General features: G+C 47.0%; 1 protein-coding gene across 1 annotated transcript; it reads left to right on the forward strand.

The window, feature by feature from the left end:
* Positions 1 to 2,974: 2,974 nt before the first annotated feature.
* Positions 2,975 to 10,718, forward strand: otor (otoraplin). Its single transcript, XM_033026288.1, has 4 exons — positions 2,975 to 3,235; positions 7,002 to 7,141; positions 7,244 to 7,357; positions 10,218 to 10,718. Exons 1-4 carry the CDS (start codon positions 3,115 to 3,117, stop codon positions 10,239 to 10,241), a joined length of 399 nt encoding a protein of 132 aa, XP_032882179.1. The 5' UTR covers positions 2,975 to 3,114; the 3' UTR covers positions 10,242 to 10,718.
* Positions 10,719 to 22,131: the final 11,413 nt, after the last annotated feature.

Below are 22,131 nucleotides of genomic sequence, written 5' to 3' on the forward strand. Positions count from 1 at the left end.
TAAAGCACCCTGACTCTCAGTCTGAAGAAGGGTCTCGACCAGTAATAGACTGTGGGCCGAGCATCAAAAATGTGTCTAGAAACCAACTTTCGTGACCCATGTCTCGGAACTACATGAAATTTTGCAAAGATTTAAATAAAATATAATTGAGAAGTCATAATCGTCAGTGCCAAAAGTTGCACATTAATTAATTGAAGTAATTAGAAAATGAGATAGAAAAAGTAATCGCCATCTAGTGTCCAATGCCCATATTACACCATGGGGAGCCTATTTTCCGTGTTGCAGTCTATTTAAACTATATATTATTATACCATATATATATGCCATATATAAATATATATATATATATATGACTTGTCAATATGACTGTAATCATGTATAATTATGTATAATTGTATTATATAAAAATATTAATATAATTGTGTGTGTATTTTGAATGAGACTGCCGCAGAGGTCCGGCTCCTGAACCAGCCTAATTAATGGGTCAGTACAGATCCTGTGGGTTCCCACGTTTACTGAACCCTACTGACTGCCAGTGTGCAGAGTGGGGGTCACGGCCATAGTGGGACTGGAGCAGTGCCAGGCTGGGGGAAGGCTAAGGCATCTTCCACTGACAGGAAAATGCCTGACCTTAACCCTAACCCTAACTCTCCCCCCTTCCAGAGCTACCCATGGCTGGAGCTGGAGCCGCTTTGGAACTGGCTGCGGGCTCCGTACATGTGGCCGTTCAGTGGGTCCACTTCAGTCAGCATGCCCTTCTCGATCATCGTAGTGATGAAGGTGGGGAGCAGCACTGCCCTGCACACAGCCCGGGCCGCCTTCAGCACCACCATAGCGCCAGCTCCGTCAGACCGCCTGCTCGCTCGCTGCAACACCGGCCGTCCGACAGCCCGACCGACCCCTCGCAGCACCCACAGGTGGCCCGGGCACTCTCACCACCCACAGGTGGACCGACCCCTCGCACCACCCACTGGTGGCCCGGGCACTCTCACCACCCACCGGCGGCCCGGGAACTCTCACCACCCACCGGCGGCCCGGGCACTCTCACCACCCACCGGCGGCCCGACAGATCCTCCACAGCATCCTTCGGCCTACCGGCAGCCCGACCGACTGACTGACCCTAACCCTAACCCTAATCCTATCCCTAGCTCTACATTTGTTATTTATCATTTTTATTTAACAGTTCACATCATAACTTTATAAAGATAAATCAATTGAAAAACAAAATTATCAGCAAGGTTAGCATTACCTTTATTCCTTGGAAACCTTGCTAATGTTTTGATGTAATGAGGAGGCAGCCATGATCCCAGGGTCCTCGCTGCCTAGCGACCATAAAACAAAGTGCGGGATTGGTCAATTTGCGCCCGATCTCAATGTCAAACGTGCATTGATTGGGCAATTACTACTCGGAAAATTGGAAGTTTTTCTCATATTTAAACAAAATGTGCAGGTTTTAGTCCGGACGAGTTTCAGGTATGATTTATATAATATTTTTACACAATATGTTAAAAATTCAGGTAGTTCCGTGAGTTGGGTCACGAACTTGAACGAAAAAGCTCCTCGGCCCACAGCCTATAACATCACCTATTCCTTTTCTCTAGCTTTTTTCTTTGGCTATCTTCGAATTAGATAATTCCATCCTACACACAAAGTGTGAGATGGGTGTTCTACTCCTGGGCTGTTCCCCACCAAGGAATTGTTGTCTTTCAGTGACAGGACGATTGGTGAGTAGCTTCCCGACGGGCCGCGACTGTGGACTGGGAACGCGGCCAGAGGCCTTTATCGAGGCGCCGCGGTCTCGATGCCTCCCGGATCGCCGCATAGAAGCCCGGGTCGGTGGGTCGGTGGAGCGGCCGACGGACCCAGCGGCTGAGGCCCGGCTCGGCTCCACGGAGGCGTGAAATGGGGCGTTGACCGCGGTGAAACAGCGGCAGCGGTGAAGCCTGGCGGCGGTGGGGCCTCGGCGGTGGTGAAGCCGCGTGACGTCGGCGATGCCTCGCGGGTCGACCCGCGGTCGATGAGAGCGTGGAGGACCGCCATGAGGGGGCAGGGGAAGAACAATGGAGGACCCGGCGTGCGGGGGGACCGTCATGAGGGAGGTGGGGGGGGAGAACAATGGACAATGGAGGGCGGGCGGACATGGGGGAACCGCTGGGGTGGGCGTGGTGGGGGACGAAAGGGGGAGCCGGCGTGCTTTGTAACTTTGTCAGCACCGTAGGTGGCAGCTATCTGTATACATTGTGTATAACCATATAACCATATAACAATTACAGCACGGAAACAGGCCATCTCGGCCCTTCTAGTCCGTGCCGAACACGTATTCTCCCCTAGTCCCATCTGCCTGCACTCAGATCATAACCCTCCATTCCTTTCCCGTCCATATACCTATCCAATTTATTTTTAAATGATAAAATCGAACCTGCCTCCACCACTTCCACTGGAAGCTCATTCCACACAGCTACCACTCTCTGAGTAAAGAAGTTCCCCCTCATGTTACCCCTAAACTTCTGTCCCTTAATTCTCAAAATTCTATGCAAGCAAAGAATCTCACTGTGCATAGTCACATACGACAATAAAGTATTCCTATTCCTATAACCAGCAGAGCTAGAAAGGTGCCCATATATACATGGTAAACATTTGAACGAAGCATCCAGACTTGTGTAAGGCGAGCTTGTTTGTTCTCTTGCATTTGGCTATTGTATTCAAAACTGTCCATGAAACCTCTGATCACATCTTCTAAAAAGGTTTCATCTAAAATACTTTACATATTTGCTTTAGAAGGGTAGCCTTGAAACATTTGTGCTTTTCCAAGCGATTAGCGCTGCCACCCATATTTACTGCACGGTAGGAAGGCTATTTGGATTAGCAATGCCAGGCATCTGTGTCGCTGGTCTGCATCCTCCCCTCTCCACAACCCGTCCTGTCCCGTTCCTCCCCCCAGTGCTGACACAAGTCTGATTGTTCCGCTGGAGGAAATGACATTGGTGGCAAATGTTTATCCAGATGTTTGGCTTCAGCTTCCAAGGGGAAAGCTGAAAGTTTGTTGGCAAGGAGCGATTCAGTCCGAGCGATCTTAAGGGAAAGCAAAAAAAAGTTGCAAACTGCGAAATTAAAATGGCACGAGCTGCCTGCTGCCTATTCTCACTTTTGCTAATTGGATTGGCACAAGTCATAAAAGCAGATTACATGGAAAAACTCGCAGAAAAGAAAATCTGTGCTGAAGAGGATTGCAGTTGTAAGTACATTCGCTTCATTTTTGAGATTGGGAACGTAAAAACCTCTGTTTATTTATGCGTTTTGTTATTACATACATACATTCTATATTCAGCAGCTATGAAAAAGACGCACACATACCCTTAATGTGTTTATACATTTTTTTCCACATTTAAGTTTAGCTCTTATTTCCCTGGAATATAAACTGCTCATCACTGGTTTATAATCTGTGGAATCTCAGTCATTGTTGACGTTGGGTTTTCGCAAAATAAGGATACTTACTTATAAATGTCATACCAATTTTTCTTTCCCACTGCTATTAACACGATGGATCAAAACTCATTCAATGGGGCAAGTCTCAAAGTATTTCAGTGTGAACCTGACATTTAGGTTAATCGTCGCTCTGTATCAAGTGACTCCGCGATGTTATTTTCGACAAACCATGAAATGGGGTTTGCTTCAGATATTTGTTTCACTTCAGAGTGATCGACACCCAGCCAGAGGTGACCGACGAATGTTTCCTGACAGAAGTTTGAATGGTGAATGAATATTCCCCGCCACCCAAGAAGGGGCAGTTCAGCCCTTTAAAGAGAAATCCGAGCTCAACCAGACTTGTACTGTGCAGATGTGAGGCTTGTCCACAATTCACGACTACTCTTTGAAAATTGAGAAGTCAGGCTTCACTGATCTACTGCTGCAATTTTCCTTTTTGACAAAGCCATAGTGACATTTTGAAGGAAAAGGGCAGAACAGGCCAAATTCCGATTCTCAAATATCAACTCTTGGTGACCCCCTTGGCCACTGAAGTATTAATAATGGGCAGAAAGACGTGCATTTATACGGCCTGTCACCATTTCAGGATGCCCCAGAGCACTTTTCAATACTCTTGAAATGTTGTCACTGTTAAAGGGGATGTAATGCCACAGCCAATTTGTGCATACCAAGCTCTCACAAGAAAATGCTAAATTGCTTCAGTGATATTGAGTGGGAAACAAATATTAATTGACAGACTGGGAATAGTTTCCCTAACTCCTACCAAAATTAGCCCTTGGGACCTTTTACGTCCATGTCAGCAAGCAGGTGGGAAGTTTTAACGTCTTATTTTAAAGTTGCCGGTGGAGAAATTTGCTCTCATTTGTTGCTTCCAGATGCACTTGTAGTTGTTATTGATCTTAGTTTAGTTTAGAGATACAGCGTGGAAACAGGCCCTTTGGCCCATCAAGTCCGCACCAACCAGCGATCCCCACACACTAACACTATCCTGCACACACTCGGGACAATTTACATTTACACCAAGCCAATTAACCTGCAAAACAGCACGTCTTTGGAGTGTGGGAGGAAACCGAAGATCTCGGAGAAAACCCAGGCAAGTCACGGGGAGGACGTACAAACTCCGTAAAGACGGCATCCGGAGTTAGGATCGGACCCGGGTCTCTGGCGCTGTGAGGCAGCAATTCTACCGCTGTGCCACCGTGCTATCCGTGGCAATTGCTTGACACTCAATTCTATTCAAGCCAATGGAATTGAATTTTGGATGAGTACACATAGATTCCCTCCCTATGGGACGACAGATGGCACAATAGGCTAAGTGTTCGGCTGGCAACCGGAAGGTAGCTGGTTCGAATCCCGCTTGGAGTGCATACTGTCGTTGTGTCCTTGGGCAAGACACTTCACCCACCTTTGCCTGTGTGTGTCCTTGGGCAAGACACTTCACCCACCTTTGCCTGTGTGTGTGTGGATGTAATTATGTGAAGCACTTTGGGGTCAATGCAAGTTGACTAAAAATGTGCTATATAAATAAAGAAATTTAATTTAAATTTAATTCCTATATGATGCATGATGTGCAAGAAACAAAAAAACATCTTTCTACTTTCGACTCCACTACTGACTGTTCAGTATTTCTCTAGTACTGCCCTTGAAAGTAAGCTTAGATTTTTTTCTTCTGTCCTTGGGTTCCTGCGGCAGGACTTGAATTCACAATCGTCTAACTCAGAGGTTAGAGTTCTAGCGACTGAGACACAGCTGACAAACAGCATATTATTTTTTGGGAGCAGGTAACCTTCACAAGCTATCATTGCCTTCGTTTTATGTAGCAGTCAAAACTGAAGTATCAGAACATCCTTTTCATCTTCTGGAATATTGATTTATCTAACTTCAAGTAACCCTTGCTTTCCCTCTCTCTCCACCCCTTACCTGTCCTAGTTCTCCGACTAGTTCTACTATTCTGATTAAATATTTCTGATTGTATGCTGCATTGGCACCTTCCCCATTGCTGACAATGAACCATCAATGTGTGAGAAAGAACTGCAGATGCTGGATGAAATCAAAGGTAGACACAATCTTCCAGACACAAATCTTATGGACACAAATCTTCCAGAACCAGGGGCCACAGTTTAAGAATAAGGGGTAACCCATTTAGAATGGAGACGAAGAAACACTTTTTCTCACATCAGGTCAAGAGATTATTGTAATGGTCCCAGATAGGACAATGAAGTTCTTGCTTGCTGCAGGACAACAGAATATGTAAACATAATACAGAACAGGAGATAAAAGTTCAGTGTGTCTATATACCATAGACCATATATATATATACACAATAAATAAACAGATAACGTGCAATAGGCTGTTATTGTTCAGAGTTTGTTTGATGGTGTGTTTATTAGTCTGCAATAGAGTTGTGAGTTTGTGGAATTCTCTGCCTCAGAGGGCGGTGGAGGCAGGTTCTCTGGATACTTTCAAGAGAGAGCTCGATAGGGCTCTTAACGTTAGCGGAGTCAGGGGATATGGGGAGAAGGCAGGAACGGGGTACTGATTGGGGATGATCAGCCATGATCACATTGAGTGGCGGTGCTGGTTCGAAGGGCCAAATGGCCTACTCCTGCACCTATTGTCTATTGCCTAAAATGTGGAGTAACGCAGAGGGTGAGGCAGCATCTATGGAGAGAAGGAATGGGAGATTGGTTATTGCATGTGAACCAATCAGAGTAATATACTACCACTAACTCCACCCTATTGAACACTTCATATTAACACTCACTTCCTATATTACGTAGTCGGACGAGTGGTAGAGTGGAACTAACGTATTGTACTGTGCCATTATGACTGATGATCAAAGCTGACTAAAACACCATACAATGTCCGTACACTTGTTTATAAGAACATTACCCATTCCTTCTCTCCATGGTTGCTGCCACACCCGAATGAACCATTCTACTTTTCTTTATCATCATATGCTTTGTTTGGTCATTTTCACACCTCACCCTTCTATATCTCTTGACTCTCTATTCAAGTTCAAGTTCTCATTTATTGCCACATGCACCGAGTAAGATACAGTGGAATTTGACTTACAATGCAGCCACACAATCAAAAAGAGCACAATGCACAGTAGAATATGACATGAGCATCCACCACAGTGGAATCACCATTCTTCACTGTGATGGAAGGCAATAACGTCTAGTCAGTCCTCCTCCTTTGTTCATCCGTGGTCGGGGCCATGAGCCCTCCGCAGTCACCGCTACGGGCGGCCCGATGTACAGGCCCTCTCGTCGGGATGATCGAAACTCCGACGTCGGGACGGACGGGCACTCCGCGACTTGGAGGTCCCGAATCAGACACTTCCTACTGGAGACCGCGGCTTCACGATGTCATACCTCCCGACACTCAGTCTGAAGAAGTGTCACCAGCCGAAACGCCACCCATTCCTCTGATCCAGAGATACCGCTTGACCGGGTGAGTTACTCCAGCATTTTGTGTCTATCCTCAAATAAAGCAAGTGATTTGTCTTTCAGATGTCATCTCAATCGGCCAGGTGGTGGATGATTACATTGCACCAGACTGCAGGTTCTTAAACCTTAAGGAAGGCCAGTTTATATATGTATACTCCAAGCTGGTGCATGAAGGCCAAGGTGGAGAATTCTGGTCTGGTAGCGTAAGTACATCTACTCTTCCTGAGGGATTACAAGCAAACAATTCAGTGATAACTTAAAGACTCTCCATGTGCCTCCTTGTGATTTTTGCTTCTCCATTGCAGATTTACAGTGACCATCACTATGTGGAACAAATGGGTATAATCGGTTATTTCCCCAGCTCGATGGTCACAGAGCAGGAAGTATTCCAGACCACAACGATGGAACTTCCCACCACTGTGAGTACTTCATTCTATAATTTTAGTTTAGTTTAGAGATACAGCGCGGAAACAGGCCATTCGGCCCACCGAGTCTGCGCCGACCAGCGATCCCCGTGCATTAGCGCTATCCGACACACACTAGGGGCAATTTTACATTTATACCAACCCAATGTCACAGGGTAGAACATATAAATTCGACACAGACAGCACCCATATTCAGAATGGAAACCAGGTCTCTGGCGCTGTGATGCAGCAGCTTTACCGCTGTGCCGCCCCAACGACAATTCTACAACAACCCATTTGTGTCCATCTTATCAATCACTTTTAGAATCTGCAGAATGTTTCAATGAGATCATCTCTTAGTTCCTGTGAGTTTGGGCCACTATTACTAAATTTCTCCTCATTGGACAACCTCTCAGCCCTCTCAACCCTCAGTCTGAAGAAGGGTCTCGACCCGAAACGTCACCCTGCCTGTCCCGCTGACTTCCCTCAGCATTTATCTTCGGTTAAAACCACCACCTGCAGTTCTTTCGTACACTCTCAGCTCTTTAGTTAAGTTAGTGAATCTGAGCTACACCACCTCCAAGCTTATCTTAATTTTGGAACCCAACACTGCATGTGTTGACCCACACGTCGTGCCACCAAAGTGCCATACAATTGTAGCATGACTCCCTTGCCATGTACTTCAATCCCTTGTTTAATAAACATCAACATACCAATTACCTCTTGGTTACTAAATGTGAAAACTAGCTACAATAGACAATAGGTGCAGGAGTAGGCCATACGGCCCTTCGAGCCAGCACCGCCATTCAATGTGATCATGGCTGATCATCCCCAATCAGTATTTAAGAAGGAACTGCAGATGCTGGAAATTCGAAGGTACACAAAAATGCTGGAGAAACTCAGCGGGTGCAGCAGCATTATTTACGTTGCCTATTTCCTTCGCTCCATAGATGCTGTTGCACCCGCTGAGTTTCTCCAGCATTTTTGTGTATCCCCAATCAGTACCCCGTTCCTGCCTTCTCCCCATATCCCCTGATTCCGCTATTTTTAAGAGCCCTGTCTAGCTCTCTCTTGAAAGTATCCAGAGAACCGGCCTCCACCGCCCTCTGAGGCAGAGAATTCCACTACATGTCATACAGCAAGACACCCGGAACTCTCTGCACTCTTTCCCCCTTTGGGTAGGTGATGAAATAAATGAATGATATTCCATGCAATGTACGTGGATTTGTTGCCTGTGAAAGTATCTGAGCAAATACCCGAGATGATTGTAAATTAGATTTATTTCAGTAAATGAAATTTAATTAAAATTAGTTAACAAAAAATGCTATGACAATAGCAATAAATATTATTAATGTTTCTTAGTTTAAATGTGACAGATACCTTCAGTTGTGTGGATTTTTAAAATATACTACATTGAATTAAATTCTCTTGAGTGTTTACAATCAGGTTTGCTTTCTATGCTTGAAATTTAATGTGTTTTCAGTAGTTGCTTCAAGATCAGGAGCAGACGGGCTATTAATCAGAAATGGACCTTGCATAATTACAAAAACGTCCAAGGCCTGGATAGAATAAATGTGGAGAGGATGTTTCCACTAGTGGAAGAGTCTAGGAACAGAGGCCACAGCCTCAGAATAAAGGACATACCTTTAGACAGGAGATGAGGAGGAATTTCTTTAGTCAGAGTGTGGTGAATCTGTGGAATTAATTGCCACAGATGGCTGTGGGGGCCAAGTCGATGGATATTTTTAATCATAATCATACTTCATTAGCCAAGCATGTTTTGCAACATACGAGGAATTTGATTTGCCATACAGTCATACTAATAAAAAGCAACAGAACACACAAAATACATTTTAACATAAACATCCACCACAGTGACTCCTCCACATTCCTCACTGTGATGGAAGGTGAAAAAAAGTTCAATCTCTTCCCTTCTTTGTTCTCCCGTGGTCGGGGGCCTTGAGCCCTCCGTTGAAAGGACGATCTTGGCTCCCGTAGCCGGCATTGGGCCTTCCTCGTCGGGGCGATCAAGCTCCTGCATCGGGTGGATGTCAGCTCCCCCGCGCCGGGCGATCGGACCCCGGGTCAGGGCTAGTCGAAACCTTCTGTGACTTTGGAGCTCCCGACTCGGTCTTACCCGAGACTGCGAACTCCAGGCAAGGGATCGCAGGTTCCGATGGTAAGTCCACCTCCCCGCGGTGGGGTTCAAAGTCAGTCCTGAGCGAGGCCTCCAGCTCCACGATGTTAGGCCGCAGAGCGACTGGAGATACGACCTGGAAAACAATCGCATTTCCTGCAAGGTAAGAGATTGAACAAAACGTTTCCCCCGGCCCCCACATAAAATAAACCAGAGAACATTAACACCAACTTTTAAAACACGCTAAAAATAACAAAACAAAAGAAGACGAAAGGACAGACAGACTGTTGGCGAGGCTGCCATCGCGGCGCCACAAGGCGGAGATTCTTGATTAGTCAGGGGTTATGGGGAGAAGGCAGGTGAATGGGGTTGAGAGGGAAAGATAGATCTGCTTAGATTGAATTGTGGAGTAGACTTAATTCTGCTCCTAGATATTATGAAAAATATTTAACATGCCTGGCCTTTATTAGATGTTAACCTATTTCTAAATTATTCAATATAAATGTAAACGTTGCTGATAATATTTCTTTTGTGCTGTCTTTAAAAAAAATCTTCCTTGCAACATACTTATATGTTAAAGCTATTTAGAATCATGTAGAAAATGCATTGATTTTTCATTATATAATGATCCTGCATTTTTCTTCATCACCGATTGATGTATTCTAATGACAATGTTTAAGTGTGTCATCTGTAATTGGTTTTAGAATCTGATGCATTCTTACTTTAACTTTCCATCAGGCTATCGACTTCTACTGTGACTAATGCTAATGACCTACTCATCAAACTGTGCAATCAAAGAAAAAATGCAGAACAAATTCGATTTAACTGAGAAGGTCTGTTCAGTTTCTTGCTGCTAAAAGTCCTTACTTCTTAAAGCAACGTATAACGCCAAAGGCTGAAGTCTAGCGGAAAGATTATAAAGTGAACGTTTTTGTCCTTATTGTGATTTAATTTACTTGTTTCACTTTTATTTTTATTTTAACTGGTTATAAAACATCTATTTCAATGCTTGTATCAAATATTTGAATCATACATAATATGATTAATGCATTCATTTTTGTATAGGTATAACAAATGGATGAAAAAAAAGTATTTTCTGATAGTTTCCTTGCTACCTGAATGTCATCAGTTTATTTCATGTCTCTGTGGTTAATTTCGCAGTACTATGTCATGTAGAGGCAATCTCTAACCAACACAAAATATATCCAAGCAAAATTAAAGCATATTTTATTTGCTTAATTCATGTGTGTGTGTGTATGCACATGTGTGTGTGTGTGTGTGTGTGTGTGTGTGTGTGCACGTGTGTGTGTGTGTGTGTGTGTGTGTGTGTGTGTGTGTGTGTGTGTGTGTGTGTGTGTATGCACGTGTGTGTGTGTATGCACGTGTGTGTTTGCTCGTGTGTGTGTGTGTGTGTGTGTGTGTGTGTGTGTGTGTGTGTATACACCTGTGTGTATGTGTGTGTGTATGCACGTGTATGTGTATGCACGTGTGTGTGTGTGTGTATGCATGTGTGTGTATGTGTATGCACGTGTGTGTATGCACGTGTGTGTGTGTCTGTGTATGCACGTGTGCGTGTCTATATGCACATATGTATGTGTGTGTCTGAATGCACGTGTGTGTCTGTGTATGCACGTGTGTATGTGTGTCTGTATGCACGTGTGTATGTGTGTCTGTATGCACATGTGTGTGTCTGTGTATGCACGTGTGTATGTGTGTCTATGCACGTGTGTATGTGTGTCTGTATGCACATGTGTGTGTCTGTGTATGCATGTGTGTATGTGTGTCTGTATGCACGTGTGTATGTGTGTCTGTATGCACATGTGTGTGTCTGTGTATGCACGTGTGTGTGTGTGTCTGTGTATGCACAAGTGTGTGTGTGTGTCTCTGCAGGAGGGGAAAGGATCAACTTCCTAACGACAAGGAATGGGAGACTGCTGTCTGCCAATATCTCCAACGGTTGCTAATCTCCATCCATCGCTAACATCTGACAGTCTGCACACATGAATGAAAACAGTTGATGACAATGGTGCAAATGCACTGTGGAATTGGACAAGTCAGATTACATCAACAGCTCGCTAACGGTTCTGTGAAGAGACAGCGGCCAGGTATTGTGGCATTTAATCTTGTTCCAAACTAATGTGCTTATGCACTGCAGCATCAAAGTGTAGAACACAGTCGAAGTCAAGATACATGTTACAGTGTTGGACAAAGACAGAGTGTTTAATTGTCATTTCTGCCGACAACAGAGTGATTACATTCTTACTTGCAGCAGCACAACAGGTCTGTAAATGCAACACATGCAGATACTATAAAATACAAAGTCAAAATATTAATAACCACAATACTAATGCAAAAAACCCATTGTCCTCAGGGCAACCAAAGACAGTCCATAAAACGTCATAGTTGAGGATCGTGTTGTGCGGTGTTCAAGAACCCGATGGTAGCTGGGAAGAAGCTATTCTTGAAGCTGGTGGTCACTTTTTAAAGATTCTTGTAACTTATTTCCGACGGCCGGATTGAACTAAGAGCGTGACCAGGGCGGCTGTTATGTAATATACTGAATGTGTATGAAGGAACTGCAGATTGCTGGTTTACAGCAAAGAAAGTCCCAACATGCTGGAGTAACTCAGCGGGACAGGCAGCATGTTTAAGAAGGAACTGCAGATGCTGGAAAATCGAAGGTGGACAGAAAGTGCTGGAGAAATTCAGCGGGTGAGGCAGCATCTATGGAGCGAAGGAAATAGGCAACATTTCGGGTCGAAACCCTTCTTCTCTGGATAGGAATGGGTGACATTTGGGGTCGAGACCCTCAGACTGCTACTCCAGCAGTTTGTGTGGATGTAATATACTGAGTTGGGTTCTCTCTCCCTCTCCCTCTCCCTCTCCCTCTCCCTCACCCTCTCCCTCTCCCTCTCCCTCTCCCCTTCTCTCTCTCTCCCCTTCCCTCTCCCTCTCCCCATCCCTCTCTCTCTCTTCCTCTCCCTCTCCCTCTCCCTCTCCCTCTCCCTCTCCCTCTCCCTCTCCCTCTCCCTCTCCCTCTCCCTCTCCCTCTCCCTCTCCCTCTCCCTCTCCCTCTCCCTCTCCCTCTCCCTCTCCCTCTCCCTCTCCCTCTCCCTCTCCCTCTCCCTCTCCCTCTCCCTCTCCCTCACCTCTCCCTCTCCCTCTCCCTCTCCCTCTCCCTCTCCCTACCCTCTCCCTCTCCCTCTCCCTCTCCCTCTCCCTCTCCCTCTCCCTCTCCCTCTCCCTCTCCCTCTCCCTCTCCCCTCTCCCCTCCTCCCTCTCCCTCTCTCCCATCTCCTCTCGCCTCTCCCTCTCCCTCTCCCTCTCCCTGCTCCCTCTGGTCCCTCTCCTCTCCCCTCTCCCTTCGCCCTTCCTCATCGCTCCCTGCGTCCTCTCCCTCTCCTCTCGCTCATCCCTCTCCCTCTCCCTCTCCCTCTCCCTCGTCCAGCTAGCCCTCTCCCGTCTCCCTCCTCCCTCGGCCCTGCTCCCCTCCCCTCTCCTCCCGTCTCCCTCGTCCCTCTCCTCTCGTCTCCCTCTCTCCGCCTCTCCCTGCTACCCTCGCCCTCTCCCTCTCGTCCCCATTCGCCCTTCCCCTCGCCCATCCGCCCGTCTCCCTCTTCCTCTATCCCTCTCCTCATCCCTCTCCCTCGTCCCTACTACCCTCTAACCCTCTCCCTCCCTCTAACCCTCTCCCTCTCCCTCTCCCTCTCCTCTCTCCCTCTCTCCCTCTCCGCTCCTCCCTCATCCCTCCTCCCGCTCCTCTCACGCTCTCCCTCTCCCTCTCGCCTCTCCCTCTCCCTCTCCTCTCCCTCTCCCTCTCCCTCTCCCTCTCCCTCTCCCTCTCTCCCTCCCCCTCTCCCCTCTCCCCCGTCTCCCCCCCCTCTCTCTCTTCCCCTCCCCCCCCCAAGCATTATGCCAATCACAGTTGTCGTGTCTGGCTCAACCCAAGACCAAACCCAAATTATTTTACTTTAATTTAACTTAAAATTGGATCTGGTTTAAAACACATTCAGTATATTCAATATATTTTGTTCTTCTTAATCAATATCTTTTAATTTATTAAATTATTCAGCTGTTTTTACTTAAGGCCTGATCATCAAGGACATACGGAAGCAGAGGGGAAAACACCCTCCTGACAACACTGAACTGTACCACGGTTGAAGGATGATGAGGATTATGAGGGAGGACCTTGTGAAGCACAGGCTCAGGTCCAGCACCATCCAACCAAATGAGGCTTTCATTCCACAGACCGCTGTGGAGGCCAAGTCAATGGATATTTTTAAGGTGGAGATCAACAGGTTCTTAATTAGTATGGGTGTCAGGGGTTATTAGAAGAAGGCTGGAGGGGGCGCTGTTCTGGCAGCAGCCATGTCAGCAGCGCGTCAGTTTTTTCAACCTTTTATTATTTTTTATTTTGTTTTAAAGTATGTATTTAATGTTCCTTCGTGTGTTTTGTGTGGGGGGTGGTGTGGGGGGGGGGGGGTAAGGGAGAAACCGCTTCGGTCGCCTCCTCCATGGAGAGGCGACTTTTTACAGGTCGCCTCCCCCGTGGCCTAACATCAAGGATCGGCGCGGCCTTTCCCGGAGACGCGCCCGGGGCTTCAGCGTCGGGCGCAGCGTTGACTCTCGGCGTGGAGCGGGTGAACCCTCGCTGGGGCTCGCTGGAGGGGAGCGCTCCGTTTCGCTGGCCCGAGGCAGCCGGCAGCCTGAAGTCGCAGCCTGAAGCCGCGGTCTGCAGAGCTCCAGCTGGTGCGGCGTCTACAGCCCAGGATCCCTCATGGGGGACCCGGGGGAAGAAGAAGCCATCACTGCCGGCCCGCGGCCAACTTCTACCGCGGGGGCCGGCATGGACTTACCATCACCCCTGGAGGGGAGCTTCGACCGCCGGCCCTGCAGTCTACGGTGCTTCTGGCTGCGGCGGGGACTTTAAATCTTGACCACCGGCCTGCGGCCTACAACAATCTAAAGCCGCGGTCTCCGGTGAGGAAGAGCCGATCCTGGACTGACTCTGGACTCTGGTCCTGTCCACGGGGGGGAAATGGAGGAGGACTGGCCAAATTTTTGTGCCTTCCACCATAGTGATGAATGCTGTGGTGGATGTTTGTGTTACATTTTGTGTGTCCTTTATTATTGTATCGCTGCTGACAACCCAATCCTTGCCGGGTCACTGCTCGTGCGGTCGACCGGTTGGTGCAGAGAGTAGCTTTGAATGTTTGTCTCTTCGTTGATTGTGTCCCTTTCTTTTTTTAAAAGCTACTGTAATGCGCCCTTTAAATTGCCCCTCGGGGATGAATAAAGTGCTTGATTGATTGATTGATTGATTGATTGATTGATTGATTGAAAGGGGCTGAGATCAGCCATGATTGAATGGCGGAGTAGACTCGGTGGGCCGCATGGCCTAATTCTGCTCCAAGAAATCGTGAATTGTGAACCTGCATTGGAATAGTCAATTAGCACCATCTGCACACTTGCTTTGTGCAGTGAGACCCAACTTTGATCATGCCTCAGGCCACCAGCGATGACCACGTATTGGGATCTTTCAACGGGAGATTCAGTAAGCCGACGAATTCTCTCTTGAACTTCTCCTGGTGTACGGTGGGGGAGCATATTGACAGCTTACATCACGGCCTGGTTGGGCAACTCGAACGCCTTGGTGATGCTGCCTGGCCCACTGACTTATTCAGCACTTTATGTCCTTTTATTTTTGTCAGATTTTATAAGTCCAGCTGGTACGGTAGCTCTGATTTACAGGCTTTATGTTGAATAGGATTGACGGAATCCCTGAAGGAAAGGAACGTGTAATTGGCCACTCGCAGGATTTCAGTAAAATATTCAAAATAAGACAAAACTTAATAGAACCCTAATTTCAATCTTGAGCCTTGGAAATGGAACCACCAGCCAACATTCTTGAGTTTAGAAACAAGATGTCCTAGCAATGTAGTCACATCGTGATGTTTATTTCAGGTCCTTCACTCCAGAGATGAAAACAGGCACGTCCCAGGACGTTAAGAGGCGTTTAAGAGGCTTTTAGATAGGCCTATAGATATGCATGGAATTGAGGGATATAGATCAGGTGCAGGCATTATGTTGGGCATGGTTATTGTAGTCTAATGGGCTGTACTGTTCTATGGCCTATGAACACCTTGCGATCATCCAATGGCTCAAACCCCCTCCTCTCTCCCCACCCCCCCCCCCCTCCCCTCCCCCCCCCCTCCCCCCCCTCCCCCCCCCCTTTCCTCACCTCAGTCCTAAATGGCCTACACCTTATTCTTAAACAGTAACCCCTGGTTCTAGACTCCACCAACATCGGGAACATTTTTCCTACATCTAGCCTTGCAAGAATTTTATATGTTTCAATAAGATATCCTCTCATCCTTGTAAATTCCAGTGAATACAAGCCCAGTCGACCCATTCTTTAAGTCAGTCCCGCCATCCCGGGAATTAACCTGGTGAACCTACGCTGCACTCCCTCAATAGCAATAATGTCCTTCCTCAAATTAGGAGACCAAAATTGCACACAATACTCCAGGTGCAATCTCACCAGGGCCCTGTACAACTGCAGTAGGACCTTCCTTCGCTCCATAGATGCTGCTGCACCCGCTGAGTTTCTCCAGCAATTTTGTGTACCTTCAGTAGGACGTCCTTGCTCCTAAACTCATATCCTCTAGCAATGAAGGCCAACAAGCCATTAGCTTTCTTCACAGCCTACTGCACCTGCATACTTACTTTCAGTGACTGGTGTACAAGCACACCCATGTCTTGTTGCACCTCCCCTTTTCCTAATCTGACCCCATTCAGTTTCCTAATTTGACACCATTCAGTCTGACGAATGGTCTCGACCCGAAACGTCACCCATTCCTTCGCTCCAGAGATGCTGCCTGACCCGCTGAGTTACTCCAGCATTTTGTGTCTACCTTTGATTCAAACCAGCATCTGCAGTTCTTTCCTACACCCCCTAACCATTCAGATAATAATCTGCCTTCCTGTTCTTGCCAGCAAAGTGGATTAACCTCACATTATCCACATGCATCTGCCCACTCACCTAACCTATCCAAGCCACCCTGCATCCTCATCGCAGCCCACACTGCCACCCAGCATTGTGTCATCCGCAAACTTGAAGACATCACATTTAATTCCCTCGTCTAAATCGTAAATATATATTCGTAAATAACTGGGGTCCCAGCACCGAGCCTTGCGGCACCCCACTCGTCACTGCCTGCCACTCTGAAAAGGACCCATTAATTCCTACGCTTTGCTCCCTGTCTGCCAACCAGTTCTCTATCCATGTCAATACTCTACCCCCAATACCATGTGCTCTAATTTTGCACACTAATCTCTTGTGTGGGACCTTGTCAAAGGCTTTTTGAAAGTCCAGATACACCACATCCACTGGCTCTCCCTTATCCATTCTACTTGTTACATCCTCAATAAACTCCAGAAGATTAGTCAAGCATGATTTCCCCTTCATAAATCCATGTTGACTTTGATTTCACTGCTTTCCAAATGGGCTGCTATAACATTTTTAATAATTGACTCAAGCATCTTTCCCACTACTGATGTAAGGCTAACTGGTCTATAATTCCCCGTTTTCTCTCTCCCTCCTTTCTTAAAAAGTGGGGTTACATTGGCTACCCTCCAGTTCACAGGAACTGATCCAGAGTCGAGAGAACATTGGAAAATGATCCAATGCATCCACGATTTTGTGTCTTTTTTTGTGAAGCAGCATCTGCAGTTCCTCGTGTCTATATTTTACTGCTCCACTGCGAAATCTCCTCACTGTACGGCTACCTTGAAGAGGTTCTCCTCCTCGCTCCAATGAGACCCTCTCCCACTGCTCCCCCTCTGTGATTCCTACAGCTCTCCTGCTCTATGACCATGTTCTGACCCGGACTCACCACCACAGCCATGTGTGTTTCCTCAACACTTGCCTGCGGCACCATCTTGTGCCACTTAGATTCAAGTTCCGTTTCCAGCCCTCCCAGTTTGGTCCCAACCAGGAATTCAGGTACCTACACTCAATCCAGTCTGAAGAAGGGTCCCGACCCGAAACGTCACCTATCCATGTTCTCCAGAGATGCTGCCTGACCCGCTGAGTTACTCCAGCACTCTGTGAAACGTCACCTATCCATGTTCTCCAGAGATGCTGCCTGACCCGCTGAGTTACTCCAGCACTCTGTGAAACATCACCTATCCATGTTCTCCATAGATGCTGCCTGACCTGCTCGTTACTCCAGCACTCTGTGAAATGTCACCTATCCATGTTCTCCATAGATGCTGCCTGACCTGCTGAGTTACTCCAGCACTCTGTGTCCTTTTTCTGTAAACCAACATCTGCAATTCCTCGTTTCAACACAGTTAATATTTCCCAGTCGAAGGAACTTCCTCAGAACTGGGAACGAGAGAAAATTAGTTAATTCAGTGTTACAGAGCAGATTGTAAGTGGGAAAATATGGAATTATCTGTGGTAGGGGAGGTCAGGAATGCCCGGGGGGGGGGGCGTTCAGTTGATGGGTTTAGGGCCTGTCCCACTGGGCCTCACGCAGATGGCGTGCAAAGATTTAGTACATCCAAAATCCTGGGGCGCTGAGCGCGACCGTGCGTCACTGCCTATGTCACCACGCACCATGCACATGTAATGCGCACCATGCGCGCATCATGCGTCGTGACGCGTAAATGATGTCGCGTAAATGACGCGCAAAAGACGCCCAAGTGGGACAGGCCCTTTAGTCAAGTCAAGAGTCAAGAGAGTTTATTGTCCTGTGTCCCAGATAGCACAATGAAATTCTTGCTTGCTTGCTGCTGCACAACAGAATATGTAAACATAATAAATAAATAAATAAACAGATCGAGTTACTGGGGATAGTTGGAGAGAAAAACAATGCAATGAAAGCTATGAGATGAGGCTTGTTAGAAGAGGGGAAAATACAAACAAAGGAATGTAATGAGGAGGTAGACAAAAATGCTGGAGAAATTCAGCGGGTGAGGCAGCATCTATGGAGCGAAGAGATAGGTGTCGTTTTGGGTCGAGAACCGAAACGTCACCTATTCCTTCGCTCCATAGATGCTGCCTCACCCGCTGAGTTTCTCCAGCATTTTTGTCTACCTTCGATTTTCCAGCATCTGCAGTTCCTTCTTAAACAATGTAACGAGGAGGTCTGAATCGGAACTCCTGTAAGTCAAATGTGATTTGGCTGTGTACGATGGATAGATAGAGCAAAGGGGAAGTTACAGAATGTAGAAAATAGTTCTCAACATTGTAGCGCACCAGTCAGTCCCAGAGACAGAGTCCAATGCCCGCTGTGGGGTAGAGGTGAATCAGACAGTTACACCTGTGCTTATGGATGGACCATTCAGAAGCCTGATAACACAAGGGGAAGAAGCTGTTCCTGAGTCTGGTGCTGCGCGCTTGCAAGCCTCTGTCCCTGTTGCCTGATGGGAGCGGGGAGAAGAAGGTCAAAGTGCAATGTTCACTGCAGGCTCTGTTTTTCCCTCTCTCGCCAGACATGTCTGGGACCTCTGAATTTGTCACCACCTCACATTCCTTTATTCTGCATCCCGCCCGACCTGTGCAGTGTTTCCTGCATTTGCAGTTTTTATTTGGTTGTCATCAGCTTGATTCCCTGCCAACGTTAGGCAGGACACTGGGTTAAGGTTGCAAAAGTATAGTGTTTCATATGTCGACTACTTGCTTCCTTAATTTACCTTCTCATGTTATGGAAAACATATCTTTTCCATGATATTTTCTGACAATTTCTTATGACATTGAAATTTAACAAGCTGCATTTTACATGCGCTAATTGAGCCCCACCTAGTGGCAGTTAAGTTGAAGTTCGAGGTTAATTTAAAAATATTGGGCAAACTATGTTTCTCTCATTCTTAATTATTTTTCATCTCATTTGAAACAATTTTTCTTTAACCCGAGGCTAATTGTTGAGACATAGAACATGCACCATAACAGGCTTGTCAGCCCACAATGTCCATGCCGAACAGGATGACAAGACCATCACTTATCTACCTGCACATGGTCCATATCCCTCCATTCCTATCCAAAACACTAGGTAGCGTGCTCCAGGCACTCACCGCCCTCTGTTTAAAAAATGTTGCCCCGTACACCTCCTGGATCTTATAGAAACATATAAAATTATAAAAGGACTGGACAAGCTAGATGCAGGAAAAATGTTCCCAATGTTGGGCGAGTCCAGAACCAGGGGCCACAGTTTTAGAATAAAGGGGAGGTCATTTAAGACTGAGGTGAGAAAAAAAAATTTCACCCAGAGAGTTGTGAATTTATAGAATTCCCTGCCACAGAGGGCAGTGGAGGCCAAGTCACTGGATGGATTTAAGAGAGAGTTAGATAGAGCTCTAGGGGCTAGATGATCACAATGAATGGCGGTGCTGGCTCGAAGGGCCGAATGGCCTCCTCCTGCACCTATTTTCTATGTTTCTATGTTTAAACTTTGCCCCTCTCACCTTAAAGGGCCTGTCCCACTTAGGCTAATTTTTAGGTGACTAGGCTGTCGCCAGATGGTCGTGAGTGTCTGCTCAGTCACCCAAAGAGTCGTAGCGTTTTTCTGGTCACCGCTGGATTTTCAAAAGCTCAAAAATTTTTGGCGACTGTGGGCTTGACGCCAATGAGCGTAGCTTCACTTCTCCAGACGTAGGCGCTGTCGTAGGTTGTCGCCACGTGCCGTAGGTTGTCACCGGAGCTGACTTCGGTGAATTCCATTGGCGACGACCTACGTCAACCGGCGACTGAATTGTCTTACCTTGTCGTAGCGTGTCGCAGGTGGTCGTAGGTGTGGTCGTAGGTCGCCGGTTGTCGGTAGCTTGCCGGAGCTTGACGTCGACTAGATGGTACGTTGTCGTAGACGGTGTTGTAGGTGGGTCCAATCACTGGTTTTTCGGCAACTTGCTACGACTATGACAGTCGCCGAAAAAAATCGCCAAAGTGGTACAGGCCCTTAAAGCTGTGCCCTCTACTGTTTGATATTTCCATCCTTAGAAAAAGGTACTGGGTGTCTGTCCTATCTATGCCTCTCATCATTTTATATACATGTGTATCACACATGTTGGCAATGTGCACATGTAATAAACATGCATCACATGTGAGTTTATAAGTGGGCGTCTGTCTGTCTTTTTTGTCCCGTTGAGTGTAGTTTGTAATGTTTTCTTTAATTGTTTTTAACTGTGTATGTGTGGGGGTGGGGGGTGGTGGGGGAAACTTTTCAATCTCTTCCCTGTACGGGGGACCCAACCTTTTCCGTGTCGGGTCTCCGTTGTCGTTGGGGCCTAGCACCGTGGAGCGGCCTCCAACCGGAACGACCTGGGGGCTCCAGTCACGGAGCCTGCGGACCTGCCATCGCGGAGCTGGCCGGCTTCGGAGCGTGGGGAGCTGTGGCCCGACTCCGGAGCTTTGGAGGCTCCAGCTGCAGGTCCAGTGGACGGTGACATCGGGAGCTCGCGGGTCCCTGGTGGGAGACCGCTTTTCGGAGCTCCCGCAACGGCAACTTCTCCCGCCTGAATTGCAGGGTTGAAAATGACCTGGAGCGGGGACTTGCCAGCGCCCGCTGGGGGTTCCAACATCACGACCCGGAGCGCGGCCATGCACCGCCCAGCGCGGCCTTAATGGCCGCGGGACTTACCATCGCCCACCGGGGGCTTTGACATCGGGAGAAGAATGGAGAGCAGGGGAGAGACAAGTCTTTGCCTTCCATCACAGTGAGGAGAAGATTCACTGTGATGGATGTTTGTGTAAATTGTGTTGGTGTGTGTCTTGGTTCTTTTCTTGTTGTATGACTGCTGAAACCAAATTTTGTTTGAACTTGAAGTTGGAAATGGTCAAACTCATCATGCAACGGCGAAAGCAACAGGTGTCCTAAACTTTCTGAGGCGCAACTTTCATCATTGTTCAACTTCTGTCAAGGAGAAGCTGTACTTCACCCTCGTTAGACCTCATTTGGACTACGCAGTTGCAGCATGGGACCCATACACAAATAAAAACATTTCTTCCATCGAACGTGTCCAAAGACAGGCAGCTCGATTTGTTACTAACACCTATGAGAGAGAAGCGAGTGTCACCAAACTTCTGAATTCTCTGGGGTGGAACCCTCTCCAAGACAGACGTGAAGCTCACCGTTTGACCTGTTTTTACAAAATGTTAAATGGCCAGCTCGACATAGACTACAAGATCTACACCAACCCCAAACCAATTAGGAGCAGACGAGGGAATTCGATCCCATTTGTGATCCCAGCTACAAAGACAGATGTGTACAGCAATTCGTTCTTCCCCCGTACAATTAAAGCATGGAATAATCTCCACCAAACTATAGTTACCCAACCAGATGCAACTAAATTTAAAGTAGCTCTTTCTTCCCAATAACCCTTTCTCCCTTCACCACCTCCAGTTTAAATTCCATTTGGAATATTTTGGAGGACCAAGAAACCAAGAACCAAGGACAAGAACTTCATTTGAGGTTCAAATGACAATAAACGGTATTGTATTGTGTTGTATTATACATGTAATACATGCTTATTACATGTGTAATAGTATCCTGAAGCTCCAGTCAAGCACTTACTTTGTCCTGTAAAGTAGATACTCAGATATTAGGGGCCAATAATATTTGACCTTGCCGAGAGCACAAAGTACTAGAGA

This window comes from Amblyraja radiata, chromosome 8 (assembly GCF_010909765.2).
Source record: "Amblyraja radiata isolate CabotCenter1 chromosome 8, sAmbRad1.1.pri, whole genome shotgun sequence".
NCBI lineage: Eukaryota > Metazoa > Chordata > Chondrichthyes > Rajiformes > Rajidae > Amblyraja > Amblyraja radiata.

Excerpts from the sequence above, each read along its gene's own strand:
- otor (XM_033026288.1), top strand. The coding sequence starts at position 3,115 with ATGGCACGAGCTGCCTGCTGCCTATTCTCACTTTTGCTAATTGGATTG. Across the intron at positions 7,142-7,243 it reads GAGAATTCTGGTCTGGTAGC|ATTTACAGTGACCATCACTA; the intron begins GTAAGTACATCT and ends TCTCCATTGCAG. Across the intron at positions 7,358-10,217 it reads CGATGGAACTTCCCACCACT|GCTATCGACTTCTACTGTGA; the intron begins GTGAGTACTTCA and ends ACTTTCCATCAG.